Source organism: Geospiza fortis, unplaced genomic scaffold, assembly GCF_000277835.1.
Source record: "Geospiza fortis unplaced genomic scaffold, GeoFor_1.0 scaffold23, whole genome shotgun sequence".
Lineage (NCBI taxonomy): Eukaryota > Metazoa > Chordata > Aves > Passeriformes > Thraupidae > Geospiza > Geospiza fortis.
This window is the reverse complement of record NW_005054303.1, coordinates 13349801-13366201: the sequence shown is the minus strand read 5'-3', so window position 1 is coordinate 13366201 and position 16401 is coordinate 13349801. Positions and strand designations below refer to the sequence as shown.

At 46.3% G+C, this 16401-nt stretch overlaps 1 protein-coding gene across 1 annotated transcript in view; it reads left to right on the top strand.

Moving 5' to 3' along the window:
• FBXO34 (F-box protein 34) overlaps window positions 1-16401 on the top strand; it is a 27481-nt gene that overhangs the window by 7148 nt on the left and 3932 nt on the right. Inside the window, 3 exon segments of the mRNA XM_031066297.1 lie at window positions 7078-7280; window positions 15581-16395; window positions 16398-16401. The exon segment at window positions 16398-16401 is cut by the window's right edge and continues 3932 nt beyond it. Of these exon segments, the coding sequence (XP_030922157.1) occupies window positions 7204-7280; window positions 15581-16395; window positions 16398-16401 (896 nt within the window). The 5' untranslated portion in view covers window positions 7078-7203.

Here is a 16401-nt window from a genome sequence, read left to right as displayed (position 1 = left end):
CCTAAGTGCAGAGCAGACTTTTTTGTAAAGTGCTGACCTATAAATTGGGGATTTCTGAGTTCAGCATTTTTGCACTGTCCTTGCAAGGTGGAAGATAGTTCTGGGTGAAAATGTGACATTGGGGCACCAGCAGTGGCCTACTTTAGACAAAAGTTTGAAAATATTTAAGGTTTTGTGGCGATTCATGAGACATTGATACTAAAAATAATGGAAAATGCTCATATGTGAGAATAGAGTGGGTTCAGGAATATGATAGGAAAAAATTGGGCATTTTGAATGACAGAAATCATGAAATGATAGAATGTTAAAGGGTTGGAAGGGACCTTAAAGATCATCTCATGCCAGCCTCCTGCCATGTGCAGGAACTTCTCCCACTAGACCAGGTTGCTTAAGGCCTTATCCAACCTATCCAAATATTTGCAAGTAATGGCACAGTTACTTCTAAAGCTCTTTTTTTGGTACTATTATATTTAATCTAGTGTTTGTGCTGCTGAGTAAGGTTTGCTGAATTTGGATTTGGAGACCCTTAGAAAAAATCTGGACACTTTAGAGATGCCTAATGGATTTTGGAACCTCTCAGCCCTGCAGTGGATTGGAATGAATCCATGTGGAGGAAACTGCATCGTTCTGCTTTGAGTCTTTTGTGTGTCTGTGTGGGTTTGGTTTGCTTGGGGTTTTTTGGGGAGTGTTTTTTTGGGGGGGGCTTTTGTGCCTCTGTCTTTGCTGAAAAAGCATTCACAGTGTTATAGGACAGAGAAATGCACATAATAATTTTTGGTTAAAGGATAAGATTCCACTGAAGTAAATAAAAATGAATTACCCCTTGTTCTGCTACACTCTGTAGGTCTGGACCTGTATCAGGGAATATGGGGTGGTCTCAGAAAGGAGAATTGGCAACCCAGGGGCTGGTTCAAACCAAGTGAGAGCCACAGAAACGTGGTAAAGCCATATTTCATTCAGTGAATTGAGTTTTAAAGCTGATGAAATTAATGCTTAACATTTCATTGTTAGCAGAGTTCTAAAGAAGGAACTTTTATTTATTTATTTGCTGGATATTTAGAAGTCAGCTTTAGGGTTTTTTTCTGCTGTTTTAGAAGCTATTTCATATCCCACGGAGAAATGTGCAGGATCAATTATTCCTGTGCATTTTGTGTGCCATGGTGCTGGGGGCCTTCTTCCCTGTGTAGTGTCCTGTATGAGATTTTTGCTGTCCTGGTGACATTTTACTTTGTTACTAGTTACCAATCGAAAGTCCAATCCTATGCTGGAGTACACAGATGCAGAGATACACAAAGATACACTTTTGCAACTGAGTTTATTTCTGTTGTATTACAAGATCCGCCCCGAAACAGGAGAAGGGAACTTCAGGAATTAAAATGGGTCACTAACAAACTGTTCCTGGTGAACTGGTGAGGAATTTCTGTCAGGCAGGGCATGTGATGGTCGCTTTATGAGCTGTCACAACAAAAACAAATCCACCCTCTGCGTGCCAGAGTGAGTCAAGTGCACGTCTCCAGCCTGGATCCCTGCTACCACAGGCAAAACAGGCTGATGAAATGATTGTTGGAAATCCTAATCTGCCACGTTGGGGTTATAATAATAATAATAATAATGATGAGGATTTTTAAAGCAAGCTTATATTGTGTTCTTGAAAAAGATGGGATTCTTCTTGCTGGTTTTGACTGGCTTTCTCTAAAGTGGGGCAGGTTGGCTCTCTCCTGGTGTTCAGGCTGATCTTTCATAGAGGCAGTCTGGGTTTCTGCCTCTGGTGTTTGTCCTGAAGCTCCCTTCTCACGTCAGTTCTGCATCTTGCAGCCCTTTCTACCCATCTTTGCATGTGCAGGAGCAATCCAGCGAGACCTCAGCCTCCCAAAACCAGGGCACCACGTCTCCAGAGCTCTGGGAGTGCTGCTCTACTATATTTGGAACCAGCTCTATTGCTTCTATAATAGGAAGGCTTCTGGAAGCTTTCTCCTTCCTCTCGCCCCAAGAAAGTGGCCTTTCAGCTGAGCTTTCATGAATTCACAATCTGCATGGCAAAACAGATGGACTTTTAGAGGCTAAATAATTCAGATGTGGCTTGTGGGTCATGTGGGGGTGTTCAGGGAGGATTTTTGCCCGTGCCCCATGAGCTGAGGGTGCAGCAGCTACAGCCATGCTCACGGGGGCTCTGCCACCCCCAGTTTGTCATTCAGGGCACGTGACAGTGCCAAGGGGTGCCAAGGCAGCTTTCTAGAAAGCAGAATGATGTGTGAGCCCCGTGTGTTTGTCACCAGAGCTGCAGCAGCTCTGCCCAGTGAGGGATTTACTGGTTTTGTTTTCCTCTTGGATCAAGCAGAACAAATCTAATGAGCCAGTTCTTAACTTCTTCCCAGCTGAGCAGCGAGTGATGTCCTTACCCAGATAGTGCAAGGCAGCTGAAGCCTTTCAGGAATAGCTGAACAAGGGAAACACTTGTAATATTATTTTTCCCAATACTCATGCAGAGCTAAGAGGGTGCAGCAGAGCTTGTCTTTATTTTCTTTTTCCTTTCTGAGATTTTCCTTTTGAGGGGACAACTTAGTCCTTCCAACTCTTACCCCACCTAGTGAGAAAGCATGTGAGCCACAAATGTGGAGCCTTTCATTCTTTCTTGACGTGATCTTGGAAGGAAAACAGGTTCTCCCTGTAGTGCTTCATTGGAATAAGCATTTCACATGCTTATCAGTACAGCAAGTAGAGCTGTTTGACAGCAGTGAGGAGTCAAATGTTGCCTTGGAGCCCTACATGCTCATTTCCCTGCTTCTGAAACACTCTGCACTTTGCCCACTGTGCATTCAGAAGTGTTCCTTTCTACTAAAAGGACCTAAAACCCACTTTGTAGCAGAGATTTTCCAGCGTGATTCCAGCTGTGGATTGGAGATGGCTGAGTGCAGTCTGAGCTTCTGAGAACCTTGTCCTGCTGGGCTTTGTGAGTTCCTGCCAGGTCAGGGGTAAGTGGGTTCAGGGAGCAATTTGGGTTAATTCTGTCCTGATCCAGCTCCTTGGGAGGCTTCAGGTGAGAAATCAGACAGGGGAAGGTGTGAAAGACTGAGCAGGCCCAGCTCCTGGAGTCTTTCCTCCCAAGAGAGGTGCTCCAGACCCCTCATTGTCTTTGTGGCCTCTGCTGATTCTGCTTACATGGGAATCATCAGTTTCCATTTAAATTGCTGCTCTCTCTGGTGGGATCCAAGGATGGGAGCTTGGAGGAGCTTTGAGAAGGAAGGGCTGGAGTGAATTTGGTGGGGAAATGAGCACAGGGCAATGGTAACCAGGTCCTGCTGCTTTGCCAGCTCTGGTTCCTGGTGCTTGGCAGAAGTGCCATCAGCTGGTTTTGGTGTGGGAGAAGACACAGGAAACTCCCCCACACTAATTCCAGCTGGAGCCCCTGTGGCAGTTTCATTGCCTTTAGATCAGATAATACCAGATCTGATGGACCATCAACAGAGGGGAAGCTGAGCACACCAGGTTTCACAAGGCACATGATGCCTGTGATGGCTCCTTTGGGGTTAAAAGGCAGTTCTTCAGGTGTTTTAAGTATGTAGATATTACCTGAAGAATGGTTAAAAGAAATGGTTGGGGGTTTGAGAGGCTGAGGAGCTGGTGTGTCAATCACCTCATGTCAGACCTGGCCTGGGGGCTGCTGTGAATCCTTCCCAGTGGGATGTTGGGATGAGGAAAGACTTTATGCCAAAGCTTCTTGCTTAGGAGAGTCTGGTGCTGTTAGAGGTGTCCTGAGGGATGACTTGGCTGGGGGATGGCAGAATTGCATGTCTGGTGAATTACTGTTTTGGAGACAGGGATCATACAACAACCTAAGATTGAGCTCCGTGTGGGAGAATGGACATGGAACCTGGTTCTTTCAAGAAAACAAATACCCTTATCTTGTTATAAAGCCTCAGCATTGACTTTTCCCACCCTAATGATTGTTTTTGTTATTAACTCCTCTGAGTTCTGCTCTGAAACACTTGCTGCTGCTTCCTTCTGCATCCTGAGTGTGCTGATGCTCTTTGCCCAGCTGATCCAGAGTGACATCCCTATGGAACATCCCAAAGCTTGCCCTGCATGGAGGTGGGGTGGTCAAATGTGTTTTTACACATGTTTTTACCAGCAGAGCGATTGTTGCTCAGATCCAGTCCCGAGGCCACGGCCTCCTTTCAAGAAAGTAAATTTTCTGAGAGGATGTGCCCACCCTTTGAACTGCTTTGTTGATCAGTTACTGTTGCTACAGCTAAAACACACTTGCACTTGCACTAATCAAAATATCAAAAGCTGTGGTGAATTGCTACACAGATGGGGAGACCTTGACTGCAGCCTGGTTGAGTTGATACATTTGTTTTTCTAGGCTGCAGCAGTGCTCAAACCTGGTGATAAGAGAGGGAATTTTGTGGGCCCGTTCCCTGAGCTGGGTCCGTGGCTGAGAGGATGTGTTGCTTTCTGCTGCCAAAAGCAGAGTCCTTCCCACATCTTGTGCAGCAAGGCATATGTTTGGGGGTGGTTTCAGAGAGGGAGAAGAACACGATTAGGGTTTTAACTTCCTCTTCTGTTTTGTTTCTCTGTGCATCTGTATTGCAGTTTTTTGGGCTGTACCTGACTCTGTGCAAAACTTAAATCGGCTGCAGCTCCTTCTGCTAAGGATCAGCCTTGGTACAGAAACAGTGGTAGTTAAAAGGCAGTAAGTATATCTGCTAGCTTAAATGCTGGGTTTTTTTTTTCTCTTTTCCTTTTCTTTTTTTTAATTCACAAGCACAGCTTTTTACTCTTCACACAGTAGGAATTTGTCAGGAGCTTGCTGGCATTAATAGTCTATTTCAGCTCTTTTCTATAGCCCAGCAGCTACAGAGGGGGGGAAAAAGCATGCTTTGTATGGAGCTGTGGTTGGGTCTGTGCTGCAGTGCCCATCTGAACTTGGCTGTGTCTATTTTGTCAGCTTTTGCTTCCCTCTAGTAGTTGCTGGTCCCTTCCTAAACTCACGAAATCCCACCATACAATGCCTTTGCTTGGATCAGGGTTCTGGCTGCTCCTGACCTGAACCAATTCTCTTGATGGTTTTGCTTCTCGAGCTCTTTACTGCAAACAAGATATCTTTGGGTTTCAATTCTTTATATGGCTTTTTATCTTTTACTTCTCAATTGATCTCCAGAGGAGTGGGACTAGGACAAAACATGTGGTATTCTTAACCAGGGATCCATGGAGAGGGTGTAAGCTGTTGGAAAAGTGAGTGACATTCTTGAAATGGTGTGGTTGCGTTTATTTGGGTGTGGATATAATCATGCTTCTGTGATACAGTTCCTGCTGAGTTTGAAATGCTAGTGTTAGTAAAGCCAGAAGGAGAGCCAGACAAAAGCTTGGAGCAAAGTCAGAATTTCAGTGCCTTTTAGTGATGGTTCATGGGAAAGTAACGATTTTGTGTTTGATTTTCCTAAAGCACCGGGCATATGCTTTTTACTTCTCTGTGAATTACTGTTTGTGAATGTGTATCTTTACAGCATGAGAACATCAGAAACACCTGGTTTTGTGCCTAGGTTTCACTCATAGAGGTAGGTCCTTGTTAGAGACTCTGCGTAGTCTGATGAAAATGGTGTTTAACTACGAAGCTTCAATTTCTGCTGTTGCTGATCGTGGCAGCCTCATTCCTGGTCTCCCTGAATCCCTGGAGCAGAGGACATGCTCTCCTCCTCCTGCTCTGCCTCCATCTCCTCCACCCCACACGTTTCTTAGCCTTGTGTAGAGCTCAGCAGAGATTTCTTCATGAAGACTGGAATGTGTTTATATAATATTTTATATATTATTTTAGGCTCCTACTACTCAAATGTAGGCAAAGTCTTAACCTCTTATTCGCCATCATTAAACGAACCGTGGAATTGCTGTAGCAGACATCAAGTCAGGTGCATCTAAACCAGCTTCTGTTTTTCCTGCCTGGAAGGTTCATCCTTCATCATTTTCCTGGCAAGTGTGGCTACCTAGAGCAGGTTTTCCAGGCCAGGAGTGTTTAGTGGGAGCATTGATTGTGAACCACACTGGTGAAGCAGTGCTGGGCTGGACATAGTGGGGGCTCTTCTGTGCGGGAGGCATCAGGAAGGGGGTGATGTGAGAGACTCAAGCTCTGCAAAAGCAGGGCTAGGACAGCAGTAGGAACGCTGGGCAGAGCTGCTGAAAAGGAGAGAACAACCTGCTGCACTAAATCACAGCTCCCCTGGGGACACAGCTCCATAGTTAGCATCCTCAAATGGCATTCCTTTATTACGGCATCATTGTGCACAGTCCTCTAGAGAGGAAGCAAACGGTCTCTAAAACAATCTGCTGGCAGCTCAGGCTGGAGTATTTGAGGTTTTCCAGGGCTCTTTTGCTGTGTCACTCTTCCCTTTAATGTTCCAGCTTGAAGGTTGTTGTTCTTTCTCCATCAAAGTGCGTTAAAGTGCCGGTAAGGGTGTCTGCTCCAAGGACAAGGTGGAGAAGGCAGCAGCCCAGGCAGGACAAGAGATACTGCAGAACAGCTTTGTTCTGGTGTAATCTGCCTTATCTGCATGTGATGCAAAGACAGGGCAGTTTTCACAAGACTTGGAGGCTGCGTGGTGACATGTTTTCTGTCCTCTTATAAAATCCACCACGTTATTTTGATTAGAGCGCTAACGTAACTCCTGGCAGCCTCAAATCTCACTGCTAGCAGCTACTTCCCTCCAAAGCCTGATGTGGTGCTAACAAGCAGAGAGATCTTGTGCGTCCTGTTTACACGGAGCTGGGAAGACAGCGTGTTCCGTGGGAGGTGCCAAGGTAGAGCTGCAGTTGGATAAAAGGTGAAAAAACTCCTGTGTGTGCAGACAGGCTGTGGTGGGGAGTGTTCATTTGTGTTTGGTGGTGTTCAGGAACTCCAGCTGCAACACTTGGCATGATGATGTTAAGTTTTTTTATATTTGAATATGTATCTTTTATATCTATGCATGCGTGGCATGTTTGTGTTTGTATATATTTATATTTATATCTATTCTCTCTCGTGGGAAAATCCATGTCCTGATCATTTGCTCTTGTCATCTCCTCATGTAGCTCTCTGTTGTTCAGTTTTTAGGTGGCAGAGACACGGTGAAGCTGAGTGTGGGGCAGGCAGAGCTGATGGGGGAGCCTGGGGTGTAGCCCAGGATGGACTGGCTGTGACGAGGACGTGCCTTAGCCGGAGAGGTCGTTACCATGAAGAGTTCCTGCAGAGCTGGCCTCCACAGGGAACCGCTGAATTCCACATCCTCCACCTTCCATCAGGTCAAACGGTACGGACACGCTGCCTGCTCTGCCTGCAGCTCAGGCTTCAGCACTGATTTTAGCCTTCTCCTTGTCCTCTCCCATTGTCTTGTGCTGTCACTCAAATATTTGCACAAAATTCTGACTTTCAGGTGGTGTTTAAGCAAAACCTTGTAATGGCTTAAGGGCAGAAATGTTCTTTGACATTTTTATTTGATCATGACAACTACAGATTCACTGCAGCTGGTAGTGTACTTGCAGAAATCCTTGGGTTTTCTAGCAACAGCTGTAAATTAGTTTGGGAAACATGACTTTGAAGTAAAACTTAATTGGTGAAAGGCTCATCAGAGTAGGCTTTAAAACATGCAGGCAGCTTAAAGCAAGTGGAAATGCTGGCAGTCATTGTTGTGGTTTGTCTTACTATGGACTAAGTAATTAGATTAGTTTAAGCTCACATTTTGCATTGCTCACTCTCCTGTGTCTCTTATTAAGGAGAAATGCACGATTGATTTCAAACACTTGTGCTTATGTGACAATTAAGTGAACGCCTCTCACTGTGTCTCCTTATAGGAACACCATGCAGAACAACTTGTCCTCATGCAAATGCAAGGACATGCCAGTTTGTTGGAGTTCAAACTACTTCAAAATAAATGTGTATTTTTTTAAATTTTTTTTTTCTGAAACCAAGGCTCTTAAACTTCCTCAGTCTGCAGGAAGAGTGCCAGCTTTTTGGTTTCCAAAAGGCTATGTGGGTTTAAAGCAAACTTTTAACCTTTGTTCTTTGTGGTTGTGTAGACAGCATATACTTGCTATGTTAGTCTCATGGTAATTTAGTGCTGGAAAAGACTTCCTGGGTCACCCAGCTCGTTGCTTTCCCAAGCAGGATCTCATAATCCCTTTTGTGAACTTAGTCCAGCCTAAAACATTTACATCTTTTCTTGCATCTTTCCTTCTCTCCTCCTGCAGATCAAACCATTACTGAAGATGACAGATCTTGCTGTGCAATTAGGAACCTTCTTTTCATTCCCAGGCTGAACATTCATGACAGTTTATAGACTCATTTGAGTTTCTTGTTCCTTTATTTGCCTTCTGCCTAACGACTGCTGCTCATTTTCAGTGGTTTACCTCTTCTTCTGCATTCTGTAAGAGGGGGTTGTAACCCTCACCTGTGGTTTTGCTAAGTGACCCAAGTGTTCTCTAGTAGCTTCCTGAGTAGCAATTGTTGCTGTTCTCAGTGTGATGCCCCTCACAGAATATTCTCAGTCCTGGCTAAAAGTGTGTGCTGTGCTCTGGAGCTGCTCTGCCTGGAGGGCTTCTTCATCACCTTCATGGATGTCTCTGTGGTGGCCAGTTCACCTCAGTTACTTCCAAAATTTGTTGGTGTTCCTCTTGCTGATGCATCACTGCCTGCATTTCAAAACCCTCCTCAGTTTCTGTTACTCTGAGCTTTGTGTCTCTGCTGTTTTGGAGCTGCCTCTGTTTCTGTGGGTGCAGAATTAGTGCTGAGGTCATTTTTAACAAAGTCAGATGTTCCCAGGGCTGATTCTTGAGGCATGTCTTTGGTTTCCAGGCTGGTATTTTCTTATTCAGCATCACCTGGGGCTGTCTCCTGCTAAGCCAGCTCCTTTGTCTGTTTTCCCATTCCTCTGCCAATCTGTCTTAACCAGTAAATCTCTTTGTGCTCTCTGAAGTCCATGTGAGGAAGATATAGTAGATTGCTCTAAAAAGATGGCTTTTTTTTGAGAACCTTGAGGTTAGTCTGGTATATTGAACTATTCCCTCTTCCCCCTTTTTCTGTGTGTCACATTAATCCTCTTTGCTTGCAAAGCACCTTTATATTGGAGTCAGAATACGAGCCCTGGAGAGGCTGTGATCATTCTCCTTCTCTTTCTTCCCTGCAGTGCCCCCTCCAATGTGCCACATGTTTATTATCTCCTATTGTTGCCTTTCAAGAGGTTTATAAATCCTGTTTCTTGGCCTGCAGTGCATGAGCCTATCTGGTTTGGATTCTAAAACTGGGATGAGCCAATCCTCACAATTTTTATGAAGCTCTCTAATCCTCCTCCTGCCAATGCTCTTGTTCAGATTAACACCTGGGCTTTTGCCCTCATCATCACCCTTACCTCCCCTCTTTAAAAGTGGTGCAAAGTCAAATTTGGTATTTTGAGTTGTACTCTTGATCTCTGCCCTGCCCTTGCTTGCAACCCTGTTTCTCTTTTCTCTCACAAACTGAAAAAAACCTTTCACTATTTCTTTGTTCTTAAATATCTCTGCAGTGACTTAACACTGCACCAGTTCTCATGTTTATTCCTGGACTTTTTGGTCTCTAAGATAGAAGTTTCCAAGTGATGTGACCTGAAACCTGTGTCTGCCTCTGGTATCTTTCACAAAAAAGGATCACATCCAGTTGGAGTTGCTTTGAATCTTTTGTTTGGGATGTGTTCTTAATAATGAAAACACCTTCTGACTCGTGGAGAATGCAGTGTGCAGTGAAATCCTCCCCAGCACAGCTGAATTCATCAACCAGCTTCTTTCAGCCTTGAGTTTCAAAGGGCAGCCTGATAACTTGCCTTCAGCTCTACTTTTGCTTGTTTTTATTTTGAATGCTGAGTTTGTTACTGATCAGTGGTCCAAGGTTAATTTCTGCAACCTTTGATGTGTTCTCATTGCATATGCACAACAATGAAGGCTATAAATAGCATCACTCTGTGGTGCTTCCTTAACACAGGGAATTTGTTGTGCTGTGATATGAAGAAAGGTCCTTTTGCACTTTATAAATCAGGAAACAAATTAATAAATGTAAAACACTTCCAGAAGGACACTTGGCACTTACCTTTCAGCAGAAGCCCTATAAAAGCAGCACTTTTTGTCTTGTTGTCCTTCTGTGATTTCCCCTCATCCTGTCCCACCACAGCCACATGTGCCATCCAATCATCTCTGAGCTACACATTTCTGGAGCAGCTGATAACCTTGAATTCCAAATCTTTCAGTTTATTTTATTCCCTTTTGCTTTGTCGTGTCTGGTGTGGTTGGGCAGCAGGACTTTGAGCTTCCTGAGGCTCAGCACAGAATTGCTGCTGCATCTCTCCTTTCATGGTGAGTGCTTTTATTCAAAAGCCTGGCAAAGCTGTGGCACTCCTTCCTGTACAAAATGTAGGAAGTAGCCCAGGCAACTGTGCTGTACTGAAGGGTGGGTGTGTGTTTAGTGTAAAACATGTTCCAAACACTGATGGGTGGGAGCCCTCAAAGTGGAGTGGTCTGTGTTGGGCTTGGGGCTGCATTCTGTCACCCAGAACCTCTGTGTGCTGCAGATGCTGGGCTTTGTGGCATGGATTTTCTGGCTGGGCTGGGTGCAGCTGTGTTTGGGTGTTGTCTCCCCCAAAATCAGGTTACCTGAGCACCTGATGCAGGTGAACAAGCTGGGGAGGGACCCAGCTTTAGGAGTTTGGTTCTTACACAGGGCATTTGGCTCCTCAGCTCTGCTGGGCCAGCTCTGCCCCACGGTTTTGGCATTCTCCCGCTTGCCCCAGGCTGGCCACTGGAGCAGAGAGCTCTCCTTCAGCAGCCACATGCCTTCTGTTTGCCTTCAAATCCCTCTCTAATCCTTGCTGGCTCTCCCTTTGCTGCAAGAGGCATTTTGGAGGTGTTGGGAGGTGGGTCAGGAGCAGTTGCTGCTCCAAGGGGAGTGGGTTTTCAGGAAATCAGATGCTTCCACAGCTGCTCGAGTCAAACCCAGCCCTGCTCTGGAGCTTCCCAGCCCTCCTTTCTGTGAGCTTGGACCCTTGCCATGCTCCAGAAGAAACTCCATGAGTGCAGAGAGCCTTCCATGGCGGGACTTTCCCCGGCAGAATCCCTGGAATGCCTTTGAAGCAGCTCTCTGTCTGCTTTGCCTTGCCCTGGCAGTGCAAAGGGGATGGAAATGGTACTGGAGATGGAGCCCAAAGGACCCACCAAGCCCTTCCAGAAATAACAAGTGGTTGACTGTGGTTAACTCCCACTCAGTGCTCAGTCCTTGCTAATTGTCAGTGTCCTTTATGGAGGAGGAAAACTCCATGGACAGAGAGCTGGGATGCCAAGGAAGAGGAATGCTTTGCCAGAGGTGTGGGGTTTTTTATTGTTGTTGATTTTTTTTCCTTTTTTTTTTGGCTTCTGCCTTGTGTTAGTATGTCCTGAGGGGTTTTTCAGAGTTGTAGTTGGCACTGGGTGTGCAGTCAGCAACGTGAGGAGCTTTTTTCAACTGGAGTTGGTGTTTACAAGGAGAAATCCATAGGAAACTTGGGGGTTTTGATGGAAATTTTCCCCCTAATAAAACCTTCCAGTGCTTTGCCCAGAAAACTTGCAGTGTGAATATGCTGTTTGTGACGATCAGGCTTTTTTGTTCTTGCTGGCCAGAGGAAATCTTCTGGCTTCACAGGGCATCATCAGAGCCCCTGAGCTGGGAGCTGCAAGGGGAATTAAGGCTCTCTGTGGGCCTTACAGAGGAGTTGTGAAAACTGAGTCTTTTCTAACAGTTTTGCCTCCAACTCTGGAGTTTGCACTAAAGCAAATATATTACTGTTTTAGGCTGCTGTGATTTAGAACATACATAAACACAAAAGGATGCTGGAAGAATCTGGCCAGCTTGGCAAATAGAATCATGGAATGATTTGGGTTGGAAAAGACCTTAAATCCCATCTCATTCCAACCCATTGCCGTGGGCAGGGACATTTCCCACTAGACCAGGTTGCTCCAAGCCCCATGCAGCCTGGATTTGGACACTTCCAGGGATGGGGAGTCCACCCGTGGGTTATGGGTCTTCCCTTGGGTGGGGAGAGGAGGGGTGTGTGAGTATCTGAGCTCATATAAAGGAATATATTTCTGTATCAACAATGTGTAGTAACCAGCTTGATAAAACTGCAGTGGAAACAAGCTGTAGTTAGGACTTACAAAAACAGCAGTCTCATTCCAGCAGTGCAAGTATCCTGTTTTTCAGACATGGCTGATTAGAAATAGAAAAACTGGCCCCTTTATTTCATCAGCTTAAGGATGGAATAACAGTATAAAGGCAGCACTGCTCGTTGTTTCAGTGCTGATCATTCCTGGCAGAATTCTCTCTTATCAGCAATTTAAAACCACACATTTGGGATTGAAAACCTTTTATGTTTGCTCCCGTGGACTTCTGAAGAGTCGTTGTCTCTAAAGATAAAATTAGAGAGCTTGATAACTTAAAGGGTGGAGGAAAGCAAACAGAATTATTCTGGAATGAAGTGTCATAGGGAATATGTGACTTCACCTTTTAACAACTATTTTTGGTGGTTTTAAATATTTAAAAGCTTACCTGCAGCTGCCACAGCTCTGTGCTTGCCAGCACTGAGAAACGGGGGAGTCTGTGGGTGGGGACTGGGCTCTGGTTCATCTTCAAAGCAATTTCTGCTGGGAAGCCTTGCTCTAATTGTAGGAGCTAGAGATGAAATGTGCTGCTGGTGTGCAGGGAAGAAGCTGTGATTGCCTAAAAGTTCATTCTCAATGTCCACAGCAAAGGGCGTGTGAGGTGGGGACTCGTTTTTTCCAAGTGACACTTTCAGGTAAGGCTCATTGCTAAAGTGGCTTTTGGAATGAAAGTTCTCTTCTCTGCTGCTGGAAAACTCTGGGGCAGGTGGCAGCTGGTCTCATGGAGTTTGCAGAGCTCTTTATAGCTGTCTGAAGTTATTAGATGAAGGTTTTCTTTAAATCCAGATCCATTAAAACATGTGCAATGAACTGGATGCTGAATTCAAATGAGGCAATTATTCTGGCAGTAAAACTTCTGACTAAGGCATAATTTTGTTATGTAAATTATAACTTTTCAACCTTAAATGGTATTGTTGGCTTAGCCAGGGACTAACTGAAACATAGGAAATATAACCTTAAACAAGAAATCTGTAATAGGTGAGGCAGAACTTTACCCTTTGTCTTTCTCCATGGACCAGAAATAGCTGGGAGCAGCTGAACCAACTCTGCTGGCTGAACATGTCCCCTGAGCCTGTTGGGGTAACCAGTTTGGTTCTGGTTTTATTCACATAATACCTGCTCTCACCTCCATCTGCAGCTCCTCTTAATGAAGGGTGTTGAGCTGATTGTCCTGCTGGATTCCTGAAAACTGCTTGAAGAAAGCCTTTTAAAAACAAGCTCAGCTCATCTTTCAAACACCTTGGCACAAAACTCATGAATGAAATTTGATCTTCTGCTCCTGGCTCAGGAGATTTCAGCATGCAAAGTCGTGTTTTAATTGTATTCACCTCGTCTCCCCAGGGTACGGTGGCGAGCAGCCACTGGAGCTTTTCTCTCCCTAGTCTGGGAAATGTCCTTCTGGAAGGGAAGGGAGGGGAAGGCTGCAGGCACTGTTCTCTGCAGCAGTTTGCTGCAGTGCTTCACCTGCTGCTCCTCTGGGCTGGGCTTTGGCCAGGTCACCTCAGTGGCCTGACCCTGCTTCACTGTGAAGTACAACCAGAGTGAGGCAGCCCCTGTGAAAAATGAGGCCAAAGCAAACTCCAGCAGCCTCATTTTCCCATTTTTCTCTCCATGCATCTATTTCAACGCCCCGAAGTTCTATTTTTATGAGATTATTTTAGTTTTTAGCATCCGACTGAGGAGGCAAACAAAGTAGCTCAGTTGCGTTTTGCAGAGGAGACTAAACTGGGAGGTGACCCAGTTCCAAGGAGCTGGAATTGGCAGGCAGGAGGCACAGGCAGAGAATTAACCCAGGGGTGGGTGGGTGTGTGTGTCTGCAGCACTGGGATCTCTTACCCCACAGTCTCTAGGTGAGATGCAGGTGATTTTGGCATTGTCTGGTTGCAAGAGCCAGGTGATGCTCTCCCTAAAATATCCAGAGGGAAGGAACCTACATCTGCCTTTCCACAGCTGCTTCCTGGCCTTCAAAGCCCTGCTTGGACCAGAGAGGTGTAGAAAGGTGAACTGAGCCCTTCCTCTTGATGTACCTGCCCAAAATCTCTGTGCCTGCCCTCCCTGCTTGTCACTGGAGCCAGAAGGAGGAACCAGACAAAACAGTCTTTAGGCAGCACAGCTGCTTCTGGTCCTGGAGGCTCCTCTGCTTGGGCAACATCACTTATACATTTGTTGGACTTTATAGACCAACAAATTGAGGTTTTTAGTTAAAAGCTGTTTTTAGGCTAGAAACCTACAAAGTTGCCACTCTTAAACAACTCTCTTGGTGTGGGCTCTCAAGGGGAACATGTTCGGTGCCTCAATGTGTCTGTGCCAGCTCACGATGAACGTGGCTTTGAACCTGCTGCTCTTCACTCCTGAGCACAGATCATCCCTGAAGAGGAAGCCTTTGAGTGCAACAACTCAAAGATTACCATGGAAACATAACCTGTAGTTAGTTCTGTAATGTGCTTGTGAGATGCTCCTGGGAGAAGAGCCTGGAGTCTCCTGGTGGTTGCATCCATTTTGCAGTGCCCTGGGCTCTGGTGTTCCTGAGTTTTGAAGGGAAGGTGACTGTGGAGGTGTGACGGGACAGAGGAGTCTGGGGCTGCTGCTGCTGCAGTGTCAGCACCATCCAAGGGGTTCCTCACACCTCCTGAGTGTGAAATCCCATCCTTGAGAGTGGGTGTCCTCAGCTGCTGTCACTTTGGGAGGGGCATTGATGGGTACAAAAGGACCCTTATGGGAAAGTCATCAAATCTGCCATTATCAATATGCTGAGGGAAAGGTTTCATTGCCTAGAGAAGCTGTGGCTGCTTCATCCCTGGAAATCTCCAAGGATGGGTTGGATGGCACTTGGAGCAACCTGAGATAGTGGAAGGTGTCCTGCCCACGGAAGGAAGTGGAACAAAATGAGATTTAAGGTTCCTTCCAGCCCAAACCACTGTGTGATTTTGGGTGATAGGAGGAGATTAGATATCCCTTGGGAACTCTGATTAATATAATTACTCTTGCTAATTTCTCTTTTGAGCTTTAACCACATTTTATCTACTGAAAAGAGCGTGTGTGGTAGGTGATATCCAGATAAAACCTGTGACCCATGTGTGCCTTGCAACTGGATCAAGGAATGAACAGGCAGAAGGATGGCTCTAGCTCAAGAATGAACCACTAGCTATGTTTTTACAACTGATACAGCTTAAACTGTAGGATTTCTCCTTGCAACTGCCTGGAAACAGATTTCTCTAATGGGAAGTTCTCTCCTACTGCAGGAAGTTCTTCAAGGGTGGATATTGCAGCCTTGGTGGCTCTTTTCCTTTCTCATGTGGTTCCTCTTGAGGTGTGGGCTGGTGCCTGCTCTGGGCCACCTTCTCTAATTCCAGACAGGCATATTTTGCAACTATAACTTCTTCCCTCTCTGTTTTTCCAGGGTTTCTGGTATGCACTTAAAGCCATATCTCAAGTTACAGAAGAAAGAGCGATCCCCAGAAATAAGCCAGGATTCCCTTCGAGGCCACCAGGGACCAGCACAAGGAGAAAAACTCACCAACTGCACCAAACTGAGCGTTTTCCCAAAACCCTCCCTGGTGGCTCCATCTCAAAAGCTTCTGGGGATTATTTATCCAAATACTATGTGCAATATGAACGGGAAAGGCCCGGCAGATGCTCCGAGTGCAAGGGAGAAGAAGAACGCCCTGTCTGCCACGATCCACCAGGGAGAAGAAGGGGAAGGACCTCTGGATGTGTGGGCTGTGGTGAAACCTGGCAACACCAAGGAGAAAATCGCCTTCTTCGCAGCCCAGCAGTGCAGCAGCAGCACCCGCACGGGCTCCATGAAAATCAAGAGCACGTGGGACATCGACGGGAGAACGGCCAAACGCAGGAAAAAATCGGTGGATCTTAAAAAAGCCAAAATCCAACTGGAAAGAATGAGGGAGGCCAACTCCAGGTGCTCCCAGCCGGAGCCTTTCGCCTGCGGCATCGAGCACTGCTCGGTGCACTCGGGCAGCGATGGCACCGAGGGCGCGTTCCCGGGCCGCTCGCTGTCCGTCATAGAGATGGTGGCTTTCCTGGAGCAGCGGGCCAGCGCCCTGCTGGTGGACTGTGCCAAGACCTGCACGGCCACCAGGCTGAGCTCCCAGCCCAGGGCCACCCTGCCCAGCCCCGAGCCCTTGTCCCCGGGCGGGGCGTGCGAGGCGGAGCCGCAGGGCGAGCCCGTGCGCGTGCTGGACATGGTGGCCAGGCTGGAGG